General features: G+C 42.9%; 1 protein-coding gene across 1 annotated transcript in view; it reads right to left on the reverse strand.

Moving 5' to 3' along the window:
• Positions 1-25,712, reverse strand: part of RERG (RAS like estrogen regulated growth inhibitor) — a 220,397-nt gene extending 194,685 nt beyond the window's left edge. Inside the window, exons 1-2 of the mRNA XM_019515583.1 lie at positions 25,648-25,712; positions 20,536-20,711 (exon numbers count right to left, since the gene is read on the reverse strand). Coding sequence (XP_019371128.1) covers positions 20,536-20,596 — 61 coding nt within the window. The 5' untranslated portion in view covers positions 20,597-20,711; positions 25,648-25,712. The remainder of the gene's footprint in view (positions 1-20,535; positions 20,712-25,647) is intronic.
• Between the last annotated feature and the right edge of the window lie 484 nt (positions 25,713-26,196).

Here is a 26,196-nt window from a genome sequence, read left to right on the forward strand (position 1 = left end):
CCGATTCCACCAACAAGCACGTGGGGGGACCCCCTACACACAGTCCTGTGGGATGTTCCATCTGCCCCATCATCTCAGTGCTCGTAAGCCACGCCTGGTACTTTGAGGTATGTAGAAAAAACATATAAAGCTGTGTCCATGGCTGAATCACTGATTCTCTGAATCAGAATCAAATCTTTAGATTTGGATTCAGCCGAATTGAATCAGGACAGTGATCTGAATCAGTTAATCGAAACACTGTCCTCCGAACTGGGCCAAATCCAAATCAAATACAACCCACTTTGTACACCCCTACTGGAACCATTTGGTACGCAAGAAAGGTTTCTAACTTTAAGATTGCAGCTGTCTGTTCAGTCACCACAAACAAGGACATCAGTTCAAACTTATCCATGCTGATATGGACATATGGCTCAGTCACGATGGGAAGGTTGTATAGAAGTAAAAACAGGTATTTAGTTTATTAGTTATTCACTCTTTGGCCGTAGTGCCGAGAGTTCAAGCTGGAGTGATTTGTTTTGGCTTGCTATGGACATTTGAAACTGCAGTGAATCCAGAAGTCTTCTTGATTTGTGGAAGTTGTATTCACAGGAACATACCTTGAAATTTTAGTCCTCATAATTAGAAAGGCTTGAGAATGTGAAGCAATGGTGACCCAAAGCCTCAAGAAGGAACATGTTTGGTTTTTTTTAAATATTTTTTAAAAAGAAAATCTCATGATGATGTTGGGGTGGGGGCAGAGGTATAACTAGTATGGGTTGCACCCTTGCTGTGGGCTGCTGGGGCAGGGATGGAGAAAGAGCTCTTCTGGTGTCCCTGCTAAGTTGGTGCCTAGGGCTTGTGCCCCATTCACTAATTTCATTATGCTACTGAATGTGGAAAAAGATCCTGACTCATGATTTTTGAAAGCCTGGAGAGGTAGCAAAACTGGAAGTAGATCATGTAAAAAACAAAACAAAACAATGAGAAGAGCTGCATCATTCTGAATATGTAGTATCCAGCAACATTTGATTGGCACTCGAACCATACTCCAGCAATGTCTTGAACTCTACCTAACTCTAGACATAAATAATCTGTTCCTCTGACTTCAGCAGAGCTACTCATGTGAGTAAAGTTATCTACATGTATAAGAATTTGCATGATTGGCTTCAAAGATTCCTTTAAAAGGAAATCTTTCTGAATAATAATCCACATTTTTAATTTATATAAGTTTTTCTATTAAAAGATTTTAATACTCTTTACAAAGATGAAATAAGCCGCCTCTCTGTATCCAGATGTGGTGCAGTGTTTAATGCATGCATTACAGATGAGCAAAGCAACCTGAATGACAGCAGCCTTCTCAAGGTTACATGATAAATAAAGGCAGAGCAAAGAACACAGCCCAGAAATTGGGTCCGACTTTCCTGCTGTCAGCACTAGATCATATTAGCCCATTGCTCCTTGTTCTGTTATTTGCCACCACTGAGAACAGTCTAGCTTTGGAACCACCCTTCAGGTAGTTAAAGGCTGCTAGCAAATCCCACCCCTCAGTCTTCTCTTCTGCAGACTAAATAAAGCCAGTTCCCACACTATCTCTTGATAAGTCATGTGCCCTAGCCTCCTACCTATTTGTGTTGCCCTCTGCTGGACTTCCTCCAATTTGCCCACATCCTTTCCATTGTAGGGAGACCAAAACTGGACACACTTGGAGCCTTTCTTGACTACATATGGAAAATTCTCTGTCTGTTATGAAGTGCATGAAAGCATGTACTTAGAAATTCCCAAGAGCAATATTTTAGTGGCTTTTTTCTTTAAATAATATATTTTATGGAATAATCTTTGAAATGTCCATAAGCAAGGCTTGGACCATAAGCATATCTACTTGCCTGGATACGTAGCAACCTTGACCTTCTGGGGGATGGGGCCTGCAACGATAACTAGAGAGAATTAAAACCTTTTTTTGAGAGAGGAAATAGGTTTTCTATTCCTTGTTTGTGCAGATGTGCCTTCCAAATGTGACTGGAACATAAACTAATGTTGTGACTCTGCAGATTACTCCTGGGTCTCCGCCACTGCTCCAATCCTTGCCAGGCATCAAAAAGAGTGAAATTCACAAGTATCAGGTTTGCCTTGCTACTGTTATCCACACCCCTGCAAGCATTACGGAAATAGTCAAAGATCATATCATTTTCATGCTGCTGCTTGGCAGAGCTCCAAGAAGCAGAAGAGGCTAACACAAAAGTCATCCACAGGGGAGGAAGATACCATACCCTAAGCATAAGAGAGGGCTATAGTTGCAGAAAAAATCTTATTCCCATTCAGCAACAAGGAAACTTCAGGGCAAGCCTGGAAAAAATAGCAGAATACCTGAAACAAATTGGAAACTCCAGTGAATTTTGGAGTTGAGTTCTCTACACTCCTGTGGACAAAGACAAACAGAAGGAGAGTTCTGCTTCACATACCAGATACACTAGGCAACTGCAAAAATGATTAACTACAATTGTATAGACCAGTGCTGCTACCTATAAATAGAACTTTGCTCAGTTTTCAGTTCCACATGGTTAACGGCCTGAGTAAATAAAGATAGTTTAATTAAGATATTGTAGCATATAGGACCTAAGGATTGCATACCAACTCATCTATTTTTTCTGGGTTTCATTTAGTAATGAATAAATATAACCTTGAATCTGGATGAACTCCCAGAAGTTTGGTTCTTATCCAAAATTTATCTGAACCCCTTAGGTCTACACAATTGGACTGAAAACCTCACAGGGACAATCAGACAAGAAATACCATTCCAGCAATGTCTCACGATATAGTGGCACCCTTTGCATCCTGCCTGGAGCAGAAACCAAAAAGAAAGCTTAAATGGTGGTGAAAGCTCAGCAAACATTTCCAAAATTCAGGTCTGAGGTTGAAGGTTGGGTCACTGGAAAAGCACCAGGTTCAGGTCCAATTTAAATCCATCAGTTTGCCTAGAGTTTCACACTCTAAGTTGTTTGTTTTACCTACAAGCTGCAATTTGTTTGAAATCAAGATTATGAGATCTTAGGACTCTAATCTGACCTGACTGAATTTATCATGGACATAAGCTCCTTCAGATGCTCTATTCTGTTCTGATCATGCCCCTCAACCATTGTAGTCTGCAATTAAAGACTTTGATTGAGGAAAAAAGGCATTTCCTCTACCAAAACTGAACTAAATATATTAAATCATACTTATCTCAGTGGTAAATGGGGTGGAAAAAAAATATCTTTTTCTTTTTCTAGTTGAGACGAGCTTACAACTGATCCACAACAGGTGGAATTTAGATGCTACACTACGAATGGTTAACTCCTTTGTAGTTACACTGGTCTAAAGTGAGTACAAAATTTATTTACTCAGTTTTTATGCCACTTTTCCCAAAAAAGGTTCAGAGGAGTGTATCAAGAAAACAAAGCAAAACAAAAATACTTAAAAGGAAACTTGAATATCCATGTAAAACAGAGACTCTCTAAACAATATCTCAGCCTAACTTTGTTTGCTACCAAATCAAGATGGAACTCCTTTTGCACTGGAGTATATAGCTACACAATGCACAACTCAGTAATTAACTGGTCCATGATGCAGGAGGCTGAGCCTTGACAAAGATGCCTTCATTTTTTTTGGTCTTACATCTGAAATCTTAGATGAGGGCTAAAAGTGACAAACACTAAACTCTTATACAAGGAATTTGGAAAAAAAAATTCTGTTAATATAATCCAGTCTTTCAGGAAACCTGCTAGAGAGAATACCTAAAGTTAATTTAATGCAACGATAAAGGCTGCTGGGTCTGCAGCTGCATGGTATATATTCATTTTATTAACACTTGCTGCCAAAGCTGCTTTCTGGCTTCCCTTGAGCATTGCATTCCAGCCCTTGAACTAAAAAAGTCTATTTCAAAAAAGAAAAAAAATATATTCAGAGGCCACAAGAAAATTGATCTCTCAATCAGAAAGAAAAGTCTTTCCAGAACAGCTATTTTCCTCCTATCTAGGCCACTGGGTGAATGGAAAAACAAATGGAGCATTGATATCCCCTAAGAGGCCTGTGTTTGAGAAGAAGTCTTATTAGGGAAGGCTTTACTTTCTTACCAGCAACCCAATTTCTCAGATTTGCATACAGTCTATATAACCCTTATATTGTTCAAACGGCTGGAGCTTATACTGAAGCCTCTTCCGGGACCACTCAGAAGGCAGCAAGTATGAAGTCACATCTACAGCTGCCAAGAAAGCAACTTGAACTTGGATTTTTTAACTAAAATGTACTGCCGAAATGATGAGGTAAAACGTAACTCTGTGTTTTTGTTTAGTTTATTTTTAGTGCTGGTGAAAGGTGCTGGCTGACCTGATAGCCCTGGAGACTAAAGGCTTCTGTTTATCCATAGAGAAGCACAGTATGGGCAGTAGCAGTCAGTACAAGCTTCCTTTGCCAATGTCTTTCAACCATGTCTTGTAGGGAAACGTTTCCAGGTGGCTGGAGACTCATTAACCCTCCCTTTTTAGTCATGAGATAACATTTTCAAAAGCACCTAAGGGACTTAAAAGCCTAATCTTATTTTTATAAATGACTTAGGCATGTAGAAGCACAGGTTTTATTGCTTTGAAAAGAATGGTAGGCTTAAATTACTTAAAATTTTACCCAAAGTCTCTTTCCTGAGAATGGCAGCTCTGATATCTGTTATAGTAACAGTATCTGTGATATCCTCCTGAGCATTTAGACTCGAGTTCAGATCAGCTACTGTACAGACAGCCTTAATAGTGCAAGTTTCCTTCCCCACCCCCTCACTTATATAAAATGACTAACAAATTTAACTCTTTGGGTGACAAACAAACCTGTTTGGAGTTTGTGGAAGGTCCCTCAAATATCCCAGACTGTAAACAACAAATAATAAAGTAAACACAACCAAACTGTTTCTCCAGGGGTCTCACCTGAAAGTTTGCTTTAAAATGGTATTATGTTGATTTTTAAATTATTTTTCAAAAGAATAAGAAATGCCATTGCCAGAAAAATAAATTTCACTACCAGATTTCCTATCAGCTCCCACTACTGACCTACGGATATTCAATGGAGAAGTAGGATCGAATCAAAGTATATACATATAAATTTATGTACGCAAACACATTTATATGGCAAGTTATTTTGCCCTCCATGGACCTACTCCAAAAGTTAACTGAAGACAACAGGAATCTTTCCACTGACTTCACTAGGCTTTGGATCAGGCCTCAGATGAATGTCAAAACCTTTTTATTTTTTTGCCCAGAGATATTTCCACAATTAATACTGGCAATATAGAGAAGAAGCCAAAAATGTTATTGTTCTGAAGGGAAAAAAAATCTAATTCTAAATCACAAAAGACGTTGTATAGGAATGAAGCAAGAAAAACTTCTCATTGCATGCCTGGAAGGACTAGTGTTGAACAAATGTGTTCTTAATCAAAGGAAAAATGGCTTGAACTTTCACTTAATTCAATTCATTCCCTGAATCAGTTTTCAAACCTCATCTGTTCAAACCCTCCAAGGCTGCCCCTTAACTAAGAGATCCTTTAAGCCAAGAACTTTCTAGCAGATCAATGTCTTTACAAAGGAATATAAGAGTACAGAAGTAGCAGCAGTGCGCAACGATTCTTATCTGCTTGAATGTGCTATCATCTAAAATCTTCTCCTCCTTCACTAGGACCTGACAGATGTTCACTTTATGGATATGATGGGATCTAATTCTCAATCCCAACAATCACATGTCCTGCCATGCCACATGTGCATGGCAGGACGCACACTTTTGGGATCTAATTCCTGGTCCCAATCACACTTTACTTGTTTGTGCAGGGGGAGCCAGATGAAACCAAACAGCTGATTGTCAAATGGGGTGGGGAACCAAGCTGGTCCCCAGCCTCAGCCAACAATCAGCTCAGCACATAGAGAGCCCAGCACTGGGTTAAGACAGCCCACTGCTAGGCTTCCCATGCTCCAAGAGCTATAAAACCACATGTATCGCCCAACTGAGTGTCACATGTTGTTTTGATAGGTCCTGGTGCATGGGGAGCTTGGCATCTAGCTGCTACAGTCAGGCTCCCCCTGCACTGGAAACTGTAAAAACCCCGTGTGTCACCTAGCTGGGCAACACACACTGTTTTATAGTTCCCGTACTGGGCTCCCTGTGTACAGGGAACTATAAAACCCTGCTTTGACAGGTCCAAGCCACATATTCAGTTTAAGGTGGGGAATAAGTTTGTTTTTTGTTTACCACATTATCACGCCTTAAATTGAGTTGCATGTGTGGCTGGTTACTATTTAGGGTGCAATTAACCTGTTAATCACATCTTAAAAGTAACATGTGTTGGGGGCCTAAGGTTATGTTGCTTTGTCTTCCAGTAAAGCAGGCACAAAACACCCATAGGAAACCTCCTTCCCTCAGATGTACCTTTTAATCTGAGCTATGCTGCTACTACAGAAGGAGTCATTGCCTTCATCTGTCAATGTGATTTAAGGATGTTTTTGAATAAGTACATAACACCTGTTTCAATATGCTTTAAATCTCCACAAGAAATACAACTTAAACATGCCAGATTGACTAGAACCATTGCATCTGATAACCTATATACCTAAAGTGCAAACAAGCAAGAAAGCATAGTAACATTAAAAGTACACAGCCATTTCACTTCTCTTAACGCTTGATGACGTCAGTCTTCCCACGCTGGATACCATAAAGACCCCCCACCACCACCTTCCCCAGCCTCCCTACCCTCCCACCCCCAAACACAAAAAGATTTTTAACTTGCAGCAGCAGCAGCCTAAATTAGCATGTGCGAATAGAAAAGGACAAAGCAAGCAATCTAACTTGAAGATGTTTTATTCACGAACAGGTTTGTTTAAGCCTCCTTCTGAGAACCCAGCAGTTATCAACTTTTTCTATAGCATGAATGTTAGAAGGTTCTGTTCATGATTTTCATTGGTTAAGCTGAATGGTCCACTGACAACAGATGCAAAGCTTAAAAGCAGCATGCTCACTTCACCCCTAGTCTACAGAAACCATGTTATTTTCTATACCATAGCACTGAGAGATTGACATCAGGGGACCAAAAATAACACTTTCAACTCTGCAAGCTGAAACAAAAGGCACTCAAACCTGCTACACTGAAATTCACAAGGTAGTAGTATAATACACTGCAAGGAAACCCTTGGTATACCACAGAAAAGTATTCATGGATGTATACTTAATTTAAGGATAGACTGTGCTTTTTTAGGTACTGTATCAGCTAAATGTGGGTGGTAAGCTCCACCACCTTAAGAGAAATCCTTGCAAACAGTATACTCAAGATACAGCCTTCCCTGTGTATCCTCCTTCTTTGACTGGATGTAGTAACTTGCTTCTGGAATAGGTCTGCAGTAAATTATGACACTCCCCATGCCAGAAGTTCATTGTTCTCCCTAGGACTTATCTATGCTACTGCACAGATTGTATGCAATCTGTATGTGGATGCACACACAGACCCTATCAACTCAGTGGGAGATGTGCATGAGGGAACCAGTCATTTGTAGTTTATAATTAAAGTAGGGAACAGTAGTTTTTATAATGGAATTTTCAAAAATGCTTAGCCCTGGCCTACTTCTTTTGAAATCAACTGTAAGATTCCCACTGACTGCAATGGAAGCAGAATTTGGAAAATGAGAATCATTTTGGAAACTTCCCATCCTTGCTGGTTTTCCCATCTCTCAAACACATAAAGAACACTTTTGTACAAAGAAAAACTCCTCCCAGAACAGCATAATTAATGCATCCTCTCTCCAGCCCATAAGAGGGAAAACACCTGTCCATAGTTTGACATAGTAAAATCTTCAAAGCTGGGTGCCTTTTTACTCCATTTCCACCGTGCTTCTTCCATCACAAATCTATCCTGGCTAGCATACAGTCAGAACCCCAAGCTTTCTAGAGTCATACAGCCAAATTTACTTCTTTAGACATGAAATCATCAGTAAAACATGGAATTTGAAAGAAAAAAAAAATGGGTAAGTTTTAAGATTTAAAATATAGCAGGTTGGATAACCTGCACATAACTACATCTCGTTGCCTTCAATGCCTTGCCTTTTAACATCTCCACTATTTTTTCAGACAGTGCTGCTTCCACATATCTAAGTTGGACAGTTGGACACTTGCTGTGGTCCTGATTTATCCTTTTAAACACCCAAAAAATAACTTGGTAGGCTTAAAAAATAATAAAGGATTAGATTAGATTAAGTACAGCATCTGCAGTTACACCTGCTAGGATATAAGCCACAAGAACACTCAACCCTCCTTCTATATGGAGCAAGTTGATGGCCATGCAGAATCAAGAAGACTCCTTTTACCCTAATTATTATAGGGAAAGATAGTTTGGTGACTAAAGTACAGCACTGGAAGGTGGGAGACCTACCCTGCATTCCCGGCTTCACCTTTAGCTCGTGTAAATGAGAATTACTCCACTGAAGTCAAAGAACATATGCCTGTTGATGTAGGTAAGGATGGAAGGGGAATAAAAAAAAACAGGCTCCACTGCTGATCCTCTTTTAATTTCTATTTGCTTTCCACTTCCCCCAGCTCTCCTGATCTGCAATGGTTCCAACAGTAAAAGGTGAAGTTTTCTTAATTGAAGATAAAATTTCAGGAGATTTATGTCTGCAAATGGATCTGGCAGGCACAGACTCATGTGATAAATTTATGCTGAGCATACCTATTAAATTATTCCGTCTTGGAATTTAGTCTGGAATTCAACCAACTCCATCGTACAATAACCACTGATATATATGCAAGGGTTACGCAGTAGTTTTAGAACTCATGTGTTGGCACGAAACATGGCTAATATAAAGTATTTGCTTTGGCACTACAATTAGGTGTCCCTTTTTCTGTAGTTTTTGCAGCTCCCTGTGGGTCAGATTATGCATTCTTCTGCAATGACTCCCACATGTCTTTGTCTACCCCCAGATCTGCTACAACACTCGTCCAGGGAACAAATACATAGCTCACTTTAGGTTCATCTTTTTGCTTCCACTTTTATCCATGAATATAGCATTGAAGAGATGTTACTTGGAGTTTGACTTGAAAAGCTTAATTTAAACCCTGCTCAAGAGTGCAGGCCAACTGCTTATTAAGACTGTGTGAAACAGCACCATTCCATGTTGACTTCCGTTTTGCCATTTTGAAGGGACAGTGTTTCGTTTTGTCATTTTGTTTCAAAGCACTGTTCCGTTTCGTCGAAACTGTTTCACTGTTTTGACTTTCTCCCATAGACTATAATGGGGAAACATGAAAATGCCTATAACTTAGTCATTTCTTGCCTGATTTGGATGAAAATTGCAGCGTCAGTAGCTTCTTCTGAGGGTATGAAGCCTGCCACATTTCAAGGAGGGGGTTTCTGGGAAACTGCATCTCAAACTACTAAAAGCAAAACTTGTGTCACTTGCTGGCAGCGGCAGCCTCCTGTCATCCTGCCCACAGATCTGGGCACATTGCTGGGAGGGCAGGTTGAGCTCTGTGGGAGTGGCTCTCCCCCACCTCCTGCCACTGGGATGCTTCAAAACTTGAAACGTTTCAAAACTTTTGAAATGTTTTGAGCACCCTCATTTCCTTTCAAAACTGTTTTGAAGACTTTTGTTTCATTTTGATTTTGCTGCTTCAAGCTCGAAAGATACCAAAACAGCTTCGAAATGAAAAGCCTGTCGAAATTTCGTACAGCCCTACTGCTTATGTAGATCAAGAGCCTGTCATCAACCAACATACCACTGTCTGTATGTAGGGCCATCCCTGGGGGGGCACAAATCGGGACAATGACCCTGGAACCTGAACTTTGGGGGGCCCCGTGGAGCCAGGCGGAGTGGCCGCAGTGACTCCACGCTGCTACCAGCTTCATGGCTGGCTGGCACTCCCCTCGCCCTGCCAAATACTCCGCTGGCTTCCTCACGTCTGGGGGCGGGGGCCTGCACAGGCTGATTTGCCCTGGGCCCTGCACCCTGCTTGGGTCATCTCTGGCTGTATGCATTTGGGGGAAGGGGATTTTTTGTTTTATGGAAGGAGCAGGCCATGCCACTGCCAAGAACTAATTGCTAGACTGGATGGCCTATGTCCTGTTTCATCTCTAAATTCTGCAAGACAATCCTATTTCATCCTGCTTGATTCTCTGAAAAAATTCAAGAAGTGGATAGGTCCTCTTTTCCTTTGCCACTCCATATGACTCACTTATGACTTACTTGGTTACACAGGCATGTTACAAAACATTGGTGCATTAATGTTATTTCAGGGGTTCAAGCAGTGTGGAATAAGATTGCATTTGAGTGCCTTAGATAAAAAATGGGATTTGGGTCAATATTTCAACAGTAGAGCAAAGGGTCTAGTCTACAAGAATGAGCAAGGAACAGGGCAGTGAAAATTCCTGAACAGTCTTGATTCCCACTGTTCATCTGTGTAGCACTGAACGAGTTAGGCACTTTCAGTTTCCACATCTGTAAAGCAGGGACAAAGCTATTAATTTGCTTACTTCACAGGAATGTCAGGGTGATGGATGAATGTTCACATAACACTTTGGAAATGTGAAGCGCTAAATTTTAAGTGCTAAATAGGCTCACTTTCTGGGATAGCAAATGCTGTGCTGTTCAAACCAATCACTGTTCTTTCCCGCATGAAAGGCTTTCACACCGTTATCCAAACATTTCCAATACACTAATGCATCTCTGCCACAGGCTTCTGCTGTTATATATCTACAACTTCCTTTCTTCAAACTCCTGAATGGAAGCAGCTTAGTGACCTGCAAACATAAAGGGTTTCATGCTCATTCGAAAAGAGGTCTGATGTTTTCAACACACACTCCCATTTTACTGCACTCCAACTACTGTCTAACATTTCTGGAAACCTGATCTGCCACTCAGGCCTATTTCTATGGCATTTTTTTTTCTTTTACTTTAAAGCTGCACACATGTTTAATATATCTGCTACTTTCTTCCGCTGTGCTTCATACATCTCTCATCGTTTGTCTTTTGCAATTTACAAAAGAGCATGTATGTGCTATATACAAAGTTACCACTGTAATATATGACATTTCACAACATGTACATGAGAAATCCATTAGAATGACAGCTTCTGTGGATAGAAACTCCAGCAAAGTGCCTGCAGCCTCTGGTGGGAAACAAAAGAATCATAATAGTACATATCCCATTCAAAATTCTGAAAAGGAGAATGAAATGGGTATGTTCCTTCCCTTCACCCTACCCCAATTATTACAAGAGTGACTCCATGAAATGTACTGTAATTATAACTTAATGCAATAAGAATGTAATTCTGTCAAAGACCTAACTTAAGGAGCACCAACTTCAATGACAGCCTACCTTCTGAATTTGGTTGAATCTGGAATTTGGATTGGACTCCAATGTGGGAAGAAGGGGATGATAAAGAGAGTTTAGGAATATATCAAATGAAGAGGGAGAGAGAGAGAGTGTGTATATGAGCAGGAAATCAGCAAACTGGGAAATATTTTTTGCACATTGTAACACTACCCTTGGTCTCCATCACACATAGTAGAATGATCTAATAGCAAAGAGGGTTGACCATACATCACTTTCCACTGGACCTGGTTGCAGATGGTCAGAAATCTCTGGAAGTCAAGCCACAACTTCTATCAGCTCATGCACATCTACATCCAATTCCCATTCTTGCACTACTGTGTCCTTTACCACAGCTTCTGGTGTCTTTCAGAATTCCACTCCATCCTTTGTATTCAGATCACTCTTTCTGTTTGAATGCCTCCTCCTTGTAAATCTTTTCACAAAATTTGACAACATAAGCTATTGCTTATAAAAGCTTATCCATCCCCGAATCAGTTAGTCAATAAGGTACTACTCTGCCCTGCCTTCTTCCAGAAGTGTGTTAATGATAGGCAGAACACCAACTTAAATCACATGCAGCACTACCATGAGATGATTGGTTAGCTTTGTTTGCAATGGACAAATACTAATAGTTTCTACAAAGGAATGAACCTATTTCTACATAAAATGATATGCTGCTGCTCTTTTTAAACCAGTCTGGCTGGAGGCTGCGTCCAGAGGACCAATGGGCCTGAAGTTTAAGAGGTTTTGAGAATCCACAAACCCAAGTACAAAGATTATCTGTTAGGGCAGTATGAGGATCTCATGCCTGGCTGCCATGTGATTCACTGTAGCACTTACTGATCAGTTGCAACATGCAGAATATTCAGCCTTTATGGTCTAACACAGGGATGTTCAACCCCCAGCCAGTGGGCCAGATTCAGCCTGCGAAGCCATTCCATCTGACTCACAGAAGTCCCCACTAGTCTGAAAATCTGGCAATGGAGGAGTCATGTCAACAACTGCCACTGTCAAATCTCCAGACCCAGAAGGAATCCCACTGACAGAATGCTAGATCAGCCGCAGACATAACCTGGGGCCTGATCCAAGCAAACAGGGCCAGCTGGAGGCAGTACAGGGCCAGATCCTGCAGTACAGGGCTGAGCAGAGGCAGTACAAGGCCCAGATCTGACAGCACAGGGCCCCAAGTAGGTGGTGCAGGCACGTGGAGCCAAAGGAATGGGCATAAAGCCCCAGGGAAGCAGTATGGGCAGGGCAGAGCCCTAGGGAGATGCTACAGAGCCCAATCCTGGTGCATGGAGTCTGATCCAGACTGTGAACTGGCCCTGTACCACTCATCTGGCCAGCTACACAAAAAAAGTTGTGCACTCCTGGTCTAACCAGATGGGCACGGAAATGGTAGGAATGGTGTTGGAAGCAGGGATGGAGGCAGAGCACACTGTGGAGCCTGCAGCAATTATGAGCAAGAAGACTAGTGAAGCAGCTGCAACAGAAGGTAGAGTGGAGTACATGACTGCAAAGCTTGATGAAGCGAGTGAATGAAGGCAGGAGGTCAGGGAAAAGAAACAGGAAAGAAGGCAAGGGCCTGGTTTATGTAGGTAGGCAGTGACTGAGGGAACTGTGGTAGAGATAAGTGTATGGGGAAGAGGACAAAAAGTTAGGGGCTCATCCAGGATGGGATAAGAAAATGAAAACATCCATCAAGATGTAAGAAGGGGGCTTCAAAACAGCATTTGGTATTATCCAATGAAAGCTTACCCCAAGATATCATTTTATTCAGTGATACTTTCAGGTACTGTGCATTCTATGGCAAAAGCATTATACAACATGTCATGGTAACAAGGTAAGTGAACCTAGTGACCATTCCAACAAAGAGGATCTTCTGACTGGATGTTTCAACAACTCCTGAAGGCAAAAAAAAAAAAGACTAAGGTCTCTGTGTTTTCAGGGAAAGTGCAGTGGGGCAGTAGGTGCGAGTGGGATGGAAAAGCAGTCTGTGTAATCTGTAACAACCATGAAGTCTGACATCTTTTCCCTAAACAGTCAAACAGCAAACTGAATTTAGCAAAACCTAAACACAAACAAGTAACAGCAAAAATCAACCTAATTCTAACAGCTCTACCAGTTGCTACAAGGAGATGCAGGTACAGTAGATGTCAGTTCCAGTTAAATAAGATGGAAATGAGTTTGGACAAGACTGAATGAACAGCTTTGGCTTCTACTAGAAAAATGGTCTATGCCATCCAGGAAACAAATGTAATGTCAAACCAACCAAAACAAAGTTATCTACACCAGATACTAACTACTCATGAACTCGTGTACAGAGGCAAGTGCGGGGGAAGTGTTGTTCAATGACCAAAATTCTGCTGCATGCTTTCCATGGAGGAAAATAATTCAACCAATTTTAAAGACTTAATTGGCACACGGGGTTCACTTCATTTCATGAGCAAGAAGTGCTTTGGAAGAATCTGTGCAACACTCTGAGAAGCACATCCTGGAATGAAAGGCTTAGAATTAAAGGGTATTAGAGGTGGGGTTTGCTAATGTAGAAAATGAATAGTGTTTTGCCAACACTACATGATGGACTAAATGAATACAGTGGGTGTTGCTGCTGATCCTCTAACAAGCACTGTAGTAAGGAGTCTCTTTAGATAAGTAATGAAAGCAACTTACACACCTTATCATCACAAAATGCCCAGAATCTCCTCCCACCCACTTTTCTGTACTTCCAGAGTACCCTCCTATGGTAATTTTTCCGGGATTTGGAAACTGGTGTAAAATCTGACTTCAAAGCTTTTTTGGAATTATTTTTGCCCCTAGCACAGCTGATAGCTTAATGAGTAATGGCTACTTACAAAAAAATTGATATTTCCTAGTATATACCCTGAGCTAAAAAACGTTGGAGGAAACATGAGACTAGAGATTTCTAAGACTGAAGTTATATTTTTGTAACTGTGGAAGGAGGGGGAAAGGGAGGAAGAGACATGAAGTGAAGGCCTACTATTTTTGTCACTTGCTTTAAAACTTTATGTGAAATTCCCCTTCTTGTTTCTGCAGTTAACTATGGACTTGACCTGGAGCTCCTCTCTCTACACCCTTTCCTGCTCCTGCCATCATTTGTAGCATCACCTTTTGCCCTCAGCTTTGTCCATTCTTGCCACTACTGGTGAGAGCCACCTCCTCTGAAGCTTCTTTCATGAAAGTCAGCCTCCTCTGGTAAAACTTTTTCTCTCATCAAATCCTAAAAGTGTACAACAGAAATTACCTAATACCATGTGCCAATAAGAATGTGTTAATTATAAGTTTAAAATCTCATCTGAACATATTTTTTTCCTCTTCTTCCTGAATCTTTTGGTTTCCCTTTCTGGCTGTTGTTACTTCATTCATACACTCAGCAATTTTTCAAGCCAGCAAGGATGATTATATCATGCAGTATGACCTCCTTTGTAACACAGGGTGTAGAATTTCAATGTGTTATTCTTGTATTGAGCCCAGTTACTGTTTGATTAAAGCAAATGTTCTAGAAAGGCATCCATCCCTGATTTGAAGACTTAACTTTCTGGCATTAGCTGAAGGAAGGATTGGTTGATATTTTTCTGTTTATCTGAGTTTTCAAACACGACCCACACATTTCCAACTGGCCCCAGAACAAACATTTTATCCTACAGATTTGCATAGAAGATATTAGCCCCAAAAGAAAAGGTTTATGAAGCTGTACAGTGTCTCAGTTCTGTTTTGCCTTCTGGACAAGTAAGAGATAGCTGGTACAAGATTTTTCTGCTACAATGCAATTCTCTAAGATTGCACTTCCTTTGCAAAAAGCATTCAGCACTTTGCAAAATTTCTTCCCCAAAACAGAAAAAAATAAAATTTGGTTTGCTGATTTTCTCCCTTTTGGTTCAAGTAAAGTTATAACAGATGCCTGGATCTGCAGAAGAGAACCCTGGATACATCAGTTTCATTTTTCAAACAGTTTTGCTTTGAGAGCAAGAGCCTAGCTACAACATGCAAGTAAAATTCCAGTACTGCTCCAAAACTCTTCAGCACACACTGAATATGCCTCAAATTTATGTGCTTACTTAACTTTATGCTCCTAAAGGCAAATTTAAGCATGCTGCAATGTTTGCTAGACTAGAGCTCTTCCTGGGATTTACCTTTACTATTCACTTAAATAATCACAAAAAAACTCAAAGTTGAACCTAAGCTTCCCTCTCAAGCTTGGCTGTTCCTTTAGCTTTCACTATAGGAACCCACAATTGCCAGTTACCTCTCTCAGGCCCTTTTCTTGGTGTAAAATAGTAGTATTCAATTACCAGCTAGACATTTGCATCCTAATTTGTTCAGGGCTTTTGCACCCAACATTACAGCAACTCAGACTAGAGAATTCTTTCCTCGCTTCCGGTGAAGAGGGGCCCTCTTCAGCTGGAAATGATTGAAACAACTTTACAGATCACGATCTTGAACAAATTAAAAGTACTGCCCCAACATACTGCTATGCAACTATAGGTAACAGAGGCGTAACAATCAGGGTCTGCATCCTAGGCAAGCCCTGTAGGAGAATGGGAGAGGTTGGGGGTAAGGTTATCACTGAGCACTGGAGGACTCCGTGGTCCAAGAGCAGATGAGAGGGCATGCAGGATTCTTATGTATGCAGGGAGCTCAAAAATGGTCCCTGGCTGTGGCTGCTGCTGCCCCTGCAGCATTGTCTGCCCGCCCCAGCTATTGCTCTTACTGAAGAAGTATGATGTCCAAAAGCACCATGGTGCTGTTTTTGCTGGCAGGGCATACTCTGTGCAGGTGGGGGTGATTCTGGAGCCCTTCTTAAGTTGGTGTCTGGTGGCTAATGCCCTGCTCTCCCACCCCTACTTAAGCTACCGATAACTAAACTTAATCTAATGCAATCCATGATACAAGAAGTGGACTGGATTGGTTGTCAATGTCCACAAGAATTTCTATATGCCATGGCAAAATCTTGGAATCGGATGGCCTATGATCAGCTCATATAAAGGAAAGCTGTACAGGTGGTTGGACGTTAAGCTAAGCTGTTGGACATGATACTGCAGCTAGATAATATCCTTCTATAGTCCAAATAGAGTCTCCTAGGCAAATTCATAGGCCAGCTAAATTATGAGCTGGAGAAGACATCTCAACCATTTTACTGCTGCTTTTCATAGTCCCCTCTTCCCACCTTGCCCTTTCATACATTTATTTCTCTCCAATCTTTCTCCCTACACATGCAGCCAGTGTTGACTCAGTCTGTGTCTTTAATGGCTGTGAATACCATGCTTTTAAGCCACTTGCACTAAGGAATCCCATTTCCGTAGGAATGAAGGTGCTGCATAAAACTGAGCAGCAACATATATACTGATGTGTCAGTTACACCAGGATTTTAATTCCCACTATATCCAAGTGTCAATAGTTGAGAAAGCAGGACTGATGAACGCAGTTCTGCTGCTCAAGTACCTGATCTCAGAATAAGTCGGGATGTGCAGTAAAAGATGCCCAGCATAAATAACATTTGCCATAACCCTTAAAAAAAGTGACTCTCTCAAACCTAGAGACCTCAAGAAAAACTGGGAGTAAAAGTCAAGGACCATTTTACTTTTCTCTGGTCATAGCGTTTCTATGAGGCTCATCACGAGTCTGGTTTATACGCATCAACCAGCTTTCTGTGCTCATCCCAATTTATGAGCCTTGAATTGGTGGGGTAGGACTATACCAAACAAAGGACAAGAGCACATCCTACTAGACACGTTCTTAGAACTGATAACGCTTAGGTCCTGGGCTTATCACTACACAAGTGATAAAATTTCCAAGGATTTCAAATTCCAGAAATTCCTAAAGTCTCCTCTTCTAGCACAGTTTCTTCTACAAAGCAGTTGTTTTATGGTTGCCATGGTTCTAGCCATTCTGTTTGAGAATCAGAAGAGGAATCTTGCCAGGACATTACAATATGTGTCTGTAACTTCAAATGTTCTGCTTTCAGTTGGAGAAGCCAAAAAAAGGCTTAAACCATGCTAGGACCAAGCATCTGGCTCTCTCATGGAAGGAAGATGAGCCAAAGATGACAGAAAGCCAGTGACAATATTCTGGCATGACTCCTTGGCACTTGCAATGGCCTTATTTACTGCCCCGTGCATTTCCTTCTTCATGTGGCTAATCCATCCAGTGTCATGTCTCATGTTCTGGCTTCTAGAGCTTACCTTACCTTCCAACTCTCTGGATTAGAGAATTTGAGTCCTGTCTAGTCAGAGTAATCAGTCCCACGCAATACATCATATAACTGGTCACATCATGATGGGACACTCAGAAATAAAGATCTCTCTCTTTCTTGGAAAAAGCCATTTCGTAGCAGCATCTTCTCCATCCTAAAACTTTGCCCATCCATCAAACACAAAACAGTTCCTTAGGAACCATTTTGTGCCTGACCCTGCTGATAGCAAATCCATAGCAGCACTAGTGCTAAAAGCAGTTAAGCTATGCTGGTTGGGAATTGTCTGACAAAAACACTTTATTGCAATATACTGATTTGTTGAAAGCAACACTTCTAACAAGCTCATACAGATCATTTTGACAAAAAGTAGTTCTCAAATTCAGGATGGATTTTTGGTGGGCAATGGGGAGAAGGGAGGAAGGGGAATTCATCCCAGAAAAGCCATTAGCCTAGTGGTTAGGGCACTTGCCTGGGACATCAGGAACTGAGGTTCAGTTCCTTACTCTGTATCAGGGTGAGTGTCCCAACTAGTAGGTCACTGGCTAATCCAAGACAGACATTTCTCCCATAAAAACTTCTGAAGATCAAAGGTTTGCCCCAATGAAAAACAGAAAGATTACTGAAAATCTAGAAAAATGTCATGGGATGTTAGATTTATTTCCAACATAAATCTAGTACTGACCCAATTGAATATACGTACCAGAAAATCCTAGTATAGCTAATGACCCAAAGAGAAAAAAAAAAAAAGGTAAGAACTATAGTACTCACATACTAGGTGATCATTAGGGCAATTCACACTCCTTCTGAGCGAATGCTTAGGTTTTGTATTTTTTCATTAAAAACTTCAAATTAAATATAAATATGTTGTGGGAATTTCCTTTTTTGTTTTATTTTCACAGAAAAGTTCTCGTTAAACATTCTCCAACAGCATTCTGCCCTAACCAAAACATTATGATCATCAGTGATGAGCACAAACAGAATTTGCCCATAAACCAAAAGGGGTCTGCCAAAATAAAATAGAGTAAATTATAAAGAAGTAGAACTACCCTTACTGAAAAGTACAGGTAGATTAATTTTTAAAGTTTCAGGTAACACTCAAGTCACTAGAAACACAGGTAAGAATTTAAGTCAATAATCGTGTCACACAAGCGCTCCTTCAGTTATTTAATAAAAAAAGATTCAATTTGAGCCGCTTTTGAGCTGCTTTTGCGTGGGTGATACAATTCCTAACATCCTATGCATTTTTCTATTTATGCCTTTCTCCCCGAGACTGATGGAAATGAGTTATTTCACTCATTTTTCTCAGATAAAATATTTTCAGAACCACCAGACTTTTATAAGCAACTAATGTTGAAGTTAGCGAAGTAAAAAAAATATTTGCTCCCAGGTGCACTATTGGAATGTAAGCCTGGGAGCAAATAACTCCAAAGCAGTAAGTTCCTCAGTTTATTCATCTGCAGCACGTGGAGCCAGGTCAGAGCAGCCTCAGCTGGCGGAGGTGGGGTGGGCCAGGGATCAGCCTGACAACCCAAGACTGTTCCCTCTGGCTCAATGTTCTGCAGTGGGACAGGCTGGGGCATGAGGGAGCCTCAGCGTGGGGAGAGCCAGCTGGCAGCCCTCACACTGAAGCACCCTCATGCCCAGCCCGCCCCTCCAGCATCTACATGTGCGCTGCTGCAGAGTTTTTTACTCTGCAGCAGGACAGTACTTGTATTTACAAGTACTATCCTACGGTAGGGTAAATTAGTTTACTCTAGCCTAATAGGGGTACATATGTAGATGCCGAGATGTTTACTACACAGCTAATTTGTCAACTGCACAGCAAATGTCTCATGTAGATTCACCTAGTTTCTGCAAAGAAGAAACTGTCTAAAAACAGATGGTTCTTACATTCTCAAGTGTTTCTACTATAGGAACTTACCAGTCCATGGTTGTTTCCACAAACGCACCACCATGCTGCCCTAAATACAAAGCCCACATCATAAAGAGCTTCCTGCATCAAAATCCAAAACGCTGTGAAGAACACAAAGCTTGGAACAAGATCAGTGAGACAGATGAATATTTAGAACTCTTCTAATTAGGTTGTCCTGTCTTGCTAGGTTGGTCACATGCTGGTGGAGCTCAGAAGTGAATTCAGCCAGCATCTCCCTGAAGATCCGAGTCCTTCATATGGCATTAAGTCAGTGGAAATTCTGTAACTGTTGACTACAGAAACAAGGTCTAACTTACTAAATTACTAATTCAAAGGTATCATCAAAGGAGGCCAAAGGAAGGGATATTCTGTAGGAAACAGGTACTATCTGTTCCCTCCTCACCATGCTAAGGCCAAAATAGCACTCTTACGGATATAGTCAGTCATCACCTTGTCTGCCTCAAAAGAGTGTAAAGCTGGGTCACCCAAAAAGTCACTCTGACCTGATCTGGTCTTTCCGTTTTTTTTTTTGGAATCCTGTGAAAACCGCTCCACTATCATTCAACTTGGATGTTAGTTTCAGGTTATTTACAACATACTTTATTAGGGTCTGAGACTGTGAATTGCTGAACTGCAGAAATCCCCGCTACAATCTACAGAAACAATAGCACTCAATCTCCCAGAAGCAACCCATTATTTCACATGAGCTCTGACCCTCTTTTGCATAGAGAATTAAAAAAAAAAAATCAATACACCTTAGTCTGATGTAAGCAATGTAGAGACAAATTAACAATGTTAGTCCATCTCTGTTCTCATGAAAGTTCAATAGAAGCCTTGTCACTGACCTCAACTGGAATGTGATCAGGCCACTGATTTTGAACAGTACTTCTTTTTTGTAGAACCTGGAGCATGAAAAGAGTTTCTGTGGATATCTAAAACAGACTCTGGCCTAATCCTGATCTGTTTGCCACAAATTCTATACCCAGCTCAACTCTGAAGTTCTGCCAAAAAGTGAGCAGACTGAGCCAAAAGCCAACCATTTGCAAACAGAAGCAAAACAAACATACCTGATTTCCCCACTCCAGCTCGACCAAAGATTGCCAGTTTCACTTCTGCACTCTTAGCCATGGTGGAAAAAGTGGAATCCGTGGCAAATTCACTACAGTACTAAAACTGAAGCAGAGGAAAGGTTCCCGGGTCCTACTTTCAGCTTCACCATGTCATCATGACCTCAATGCGGGACCTACAGGAGAATACCAAAGAAGTGTAATCCTTTGAGCAGGCATGTATTCAGTATTTAAAGAGATCTTTTTCTAAATTATACAAAGTGCAACACAGCCTCCATTGCTGAAGGAACTCTAGTGAAACCTTTAGCATCTGACACAATTTGTATACACATACATAAGAATGTCTAACTTTGTCCCTTGTGAACTGCCACTGTGAAACTTGATTGAACAAAAGGTAGTGATTCAATAACATGCAGAGCTCAGCTCATAATACTACATAAGGTTCCTTATTATCCCGTTTTTTGTAGCCAGCTGGGATAGTTTATATATAAGTTACTACTTGGGACCCAGCTCTGATGGATTTTTGTTTGCAGAATGTATTTAAAAGCCAAAGAAGTATCTATGAATGTATTTGCAGATAGCTAAACTCCTGCCCATCAAACCCTCAATTACATAAAGGCCCCAATTACTTGTTTGGAAAGTAAGTGAATTTTTAAGGGTTTGTACTTTACCTGTTCTGCTAAACAAACTCTATGCAGAAGTTCTCTGACATTCTGGCTAGGGACTGACATTACACATAAACTGGTTTAAGTGATCAGAAACTGGTTTAAACCTGTAACAGAACAGACGTTCAGTGCATATAAACCAGTTTCAGAATGGCCAAAACCAATGTGAGATAAAACTGGTTGAATGTAGTATCAGACTTAACTGATTTGACTCAAACCGGTTTATGCAATGTCTGTCCCAGACCCCTTGCTGGTTAAGATAAATGACACCACCAGCATCCTGGCATGCTCTCTGGGCTGGATGGGGCTCTCTGCTCCATCCACAAGGCTGACCCTGCCCCTCTGCTCTCTGGCCAGAGCAAGGACCAGCTCTTTTAAGGCAAAGTGGGAAGGGAGGGGGTTAATTCTTCCCTCCTTCCCCCACTGCAACCAGGGTCAGCCTGTCTGCTGGGGAGCAGAGGGAGCCCCTGGAGCTGGCAGACCCCGGCTGCAGGAAAGGGAGGGAGAGAGAAATTAACCCTTCTCCCTGCCCCCTTCACTTTAAGGGGGCCTTCCTAGCTAGGCTGTCCTGCAGGGTTGTTTCACGCTGGTGGGGGACTCTTCCCCCTCCTCCTCCTCCCAGGGTGGGGAGGGGGACTCTGTGAGGAGCTGAATAGGGACTCTTCCTCCTCTTGCAGTCCCTGCCCTGCTGCTGCAGGGCTGGGTGTGGGGAGGGTCTCCGTGCAATGCTGCCCAGCCTCAGAGCAGGGGCGGGGGGCAGGAAGAGGCTCTGTTCCATGCTGGGGAGAACTCTACCCCCTTCTCCTCCTCCCCACAGAGGGGCAGTGGAAGCACAGAGCCCAGCTGGGCAGGGTGTGGGTGTGTGGGCAAGGGTGGGGGGTATAGGGACCCCCACACACTCCCCCCATGGCATGCAGCCCCTGCTGCCTGGCAGCAGCAGGCGGAAAGGTCAGGGCACTGGTGCCTGGCGCAGGCACGGCTCCGGCCAGCACTGTGTGGAGGGAGGGAGCGGAACCAGCCTTATCCCCGTGGCTCTGCTCCCTGAGCCTGCGGCTCCAGCCTTGCAGCAGGGGAAGCCCTGGGCTGGAGCCAATTGCTTCCCTCAGTCCCTGCTGTGCAGGGCCCTGCACTCTGCTAGGAGTGGAGGGGCCCCGCACTCTGCTTCCCCACAGAGCCCGGCACACAGCTTCACCGCTGTGAGTGCAGAGTCACAGGCGTGGCATGGAGCCGCTGGGATAGAAGCAGCCGGGCAGGCTGCATGGGGCTGCGCTCCTCAGCCCCATCGCAGTGCTGGCTGCCTCTATCACTGGTCCGTGACACGCCTGCAACCCCACACTCGCAGAGGGGAAGCCCCATGCTGGACCTGCAGGCAAGTACAGGGTCAGGGCTCCCTCCACTCCCAGCAGAGTGTGGGGCCCTGCACAGCAGGGACTGGGGGAAACAGCTGGCTCCAGCACAAGGCTTTCCCCCTTGCAAGGGCTGGAGCTGGAAGCTTGGCCTCAGGGAGCAGGCAATGGGGATAAGACAGGCTCCGCTCCCTCCCCCCATGCAGTGCTGGCCAGAGCCACGCCTGCACCCTGACTTCCCCACCTGTTGCTGCCAGGCAGTGGGGGCTGCACACCCTGGGGGAAGTGTGTGGGGGTCCCTATACTCCCACCCACCCTCACACCCCAAACACCCACACCCTGTCCTGTTGAGCTCCACCCTCCCACTGCCCCTGGGGCAGGGGGGAGGAGGAAGAGTTCCCCCCAGAATGGAACAGAGCCTCCCCCTGCAGAGCAGGGGTGGGGAAGAGTCTCCCTCTGGGGTTGGGCAGCATCTCATAGAGCCCCATCTCCTCACCGTGCAGTGATGGGAGAAAAGCAGGGGGAGGAGCCCCCCTCCCCACCCCACCTCACTCCACCGCAGGGGAGGAGGGAAGGGAGAAAAGCACCCCACGGCACTCAACAGAGCCCCCCGCCTGGCCCCGCTGTGGCGGGGGAGAGGGAGGAGGGGGAAGAATTCTCCCCTGGGGCCAGGCAGCCCTGTGTGCCTGGATTGCTCCTGGCTGTCAAGGAGCTGCTGGGGCCTGGCCACTCCCCCCACTCCTCAGCTCAGCTTCCCTGTGGAAGGAAAGGGAGGGCTGCTCTAGTGCCCCCGGGCTTCTGGCTTGAGACACTGCAGGCATGCGCCAAACGTCTATCCACTTGCAAAGCAGTTCACTCTCTGCAGGTTAGACTAACCTGCAAAGACTGAAACAATTCAGGCTCAGGCTTTTTTAAGGTCTGTCCCCAGCCTCTTTGTTTAAAGCTGACACAGCTCATATATAAATATTCAGAAAAGCAGAGGGTTAGAAAAGAGACACCCGTGTCTTTCATAATATATTTTTAAAGACCACATAGGGATTTTCTGACTACCTCCTCACCTGTTGTGTGATCCCAGACAAGTCACTTCAAGGTCCCTCAACTTCTCCATCTGTATGATCTTCAGGATAGTTAAAACCAGCTTATTTTTGTTGCTGTCCACAATTAACATTATGACACTACCATCATTTAATGGTGTCATCAAACTAAATCTCTCCTTGCATCACGGTATAACTTTATGTCTATATACACTACATTACATAAACATTGCAATACTATAATATTACTACAAGGAGATGTATCGTATACAATCACAAATATTACAGGAGTTAATATTCTCCTCCACTTTAAAGCAATAATTCATTTCAAAATAAATTCATGAACTAAAATAAGGTTTTAATCAGTTTTCTTCATTATGCAGTATTACGTTTTCAAAAACTAGTCAAGTAAACTTTATGTTGAGAAGGATATCCATATATCTTTGAGACCATATTCTTTTAATTCATTTGCACACGAGTAAACATCAAATTATATTCATCTTGGACAAGCACTCAGAAAAGCTAAATGTTTCATGAATGTTTCACATAACAGCTGAGACACAGGAATTTCACTCCAAAAAATGCATACATTTGCCTTCCAGTTTCTACCCTAATAGTCACGGTTGCGTGCTCTCACAACAGCAAGTCATGTAAAGTCATTTGTAGCAAGACTTGTTTTTCTTCTTCTAGCTCAGCTGTTAGAAGAAAGGCATGAATGTGATGCTGCTGATAAAATCTTCTCCCTTGCAACTTTTATGGTAAACTGGCAAAAGAGAGTGCTTTAAAGTCAGTATACGATCTCATAAAAATCACTTGGCTTGGGCATTTTAAGAGACATAATTGCTGGGGCCCCTAATAAACTTTTTGCAAATTAGAGACAGTTAACACCACCCCAAAGCCTGCCCAAAGTCACTTAAGCATGTCATTTAAAGTGATGAACTTATGTATTTCTGTGATTACAGTCACGCAGTGTAAATTGGAGAGTTTTAAAACAGTGGTTCGTTCCACTGATGGTTTGGTAAGCCACAGTAAATGCTTTGCATTGGATCTCCTTCCCCTTCTCAGCACAGATTTGATGATAAAGGTTGCACATTGCTCACCAAGAAATGATGAGGGTTGACAGTGGTTCTTTGGTTCAAAATATTGGGAGAATACTGTTTTGGAAGGTTTCAAGGGTCTCCTCCCATGTAGGAGACCTATATTTACATACAAACTGCTATTAAATTACAAGCCAGATTCCAACTCCTTGCTCTGCTGCTGCATAGACAGAGTTGCTCCATTAACTTGAAGCGCTCTCAGTTTACCCCAGCACCACAAAACTCAGAATCTGACCCCCCACGTTTCTGTATGAGCGCGAGGAGAGAAAGACAAGACAGCCTGCTGCTGTGAAACAAACTCTCTTCCTCTAAAGATGATTAACATACTACTGTGTGTACTCTGGAGCCAAAACAAATCCCAGGTTTATTTTCATCCTCAAATGTCACTGGGGGTGTATGACTTCTGCTCTGTCACCAAAAGCCGTGTGTTACGGATTCCCTTCCCAGAACCACACGTCAAAAATAAGTATGTTTCACTTAAGTCAATCACAAAACTGCCACCTCCACTTCACATTTTTTTTTAAAAAGTGTGCATGCGCACACACACACCTCATTTAAGTCAACCACAACACTGCCATCTCCACTTTATTTTTTAAAAAGTGTGCATGCATGCACACACGTTTCAATGAAGTCAACCACAAATCTGCCACCTCCACTTTATTTTCATAAAAAGCATGCACACAAGCACACGCGCACACACAAACTCACACATTTCACTTGTCCACCACAAAACTGCCACCTCTACTTTATTTTTTTTAAAACCATGCACACACACAAGCTCACAAGTTTCATTTAACTCAACCACAACACTGCCACCTCCACTTTACTGAAAAAAGCATGTGTGCTCACACGCGTGCGCACACACAAACTCCGTTTCATTTAAGTCAACCACAAACCTGCCACCTCCACTTTATTAAAAAATAATTGTGTATACATTCACATTAACTCACACACTGATCTCTCTTCCCACCTTCTGCACGGAGGCTGCTGGTCCCTGCCTCGCTTCAGCAGTGACAGGAGAGGAGAGGATTGCAGCCGGTTCTGTTCTCACGAGGAGGTCTTCAGCCCCCGGCACCTGAACATCAACCCCTCAAGCTTGCAAATAAGGAAGGGAGGGGACACAGGCTGTCACAGTGCTGAGGACAGACAGACCTTTACTCCAAGCTGCTGCTGTCACTGGTTGAATGGGTGCAACAGGTCAGCGTTGTGCCCTCCAAATGAAGAGCCTGGAGGCAATTGTAGCGCAGCCCCAGTCAGAGGAAGGAGCTCTCCACCTCCCCTCACCTGCCTCGTTAAAAATCAGCAAGCGAGTAGAGGAGCCTCCCCTGTTACTTTCCCATTCATTGTGATGAGCAGCCTGCGATGAAGCGGGGGGATTCAACTCCGCCTGATGCGTGGGGACTGGAACAACAGCCGCAGTGGCCCGAGCCCGGGAGCTGCCCCAGGCGGGCTACTGCCATCGCCCCCGCCACGCACCCGGATCTGTCCGCACGGCGCTCACCTCACCTCACCTCACCTC

Source organism: Gavialis gangeticus, unplaced genomic scaffold, assembly GCF_001723915.1.
Source record: "Gavialis gangeticus isolate Ggan-Ray unplaced genomic scaffold, GavGan_comp1, whole genome shotgun sequence".
Classification (NCBI taxonomy): domain Eukaryota; kingdom Metazoa; phylum Chordata; order Crocodylia; family Gavialidae; genus Gavialis; species Gavialis gangeticus.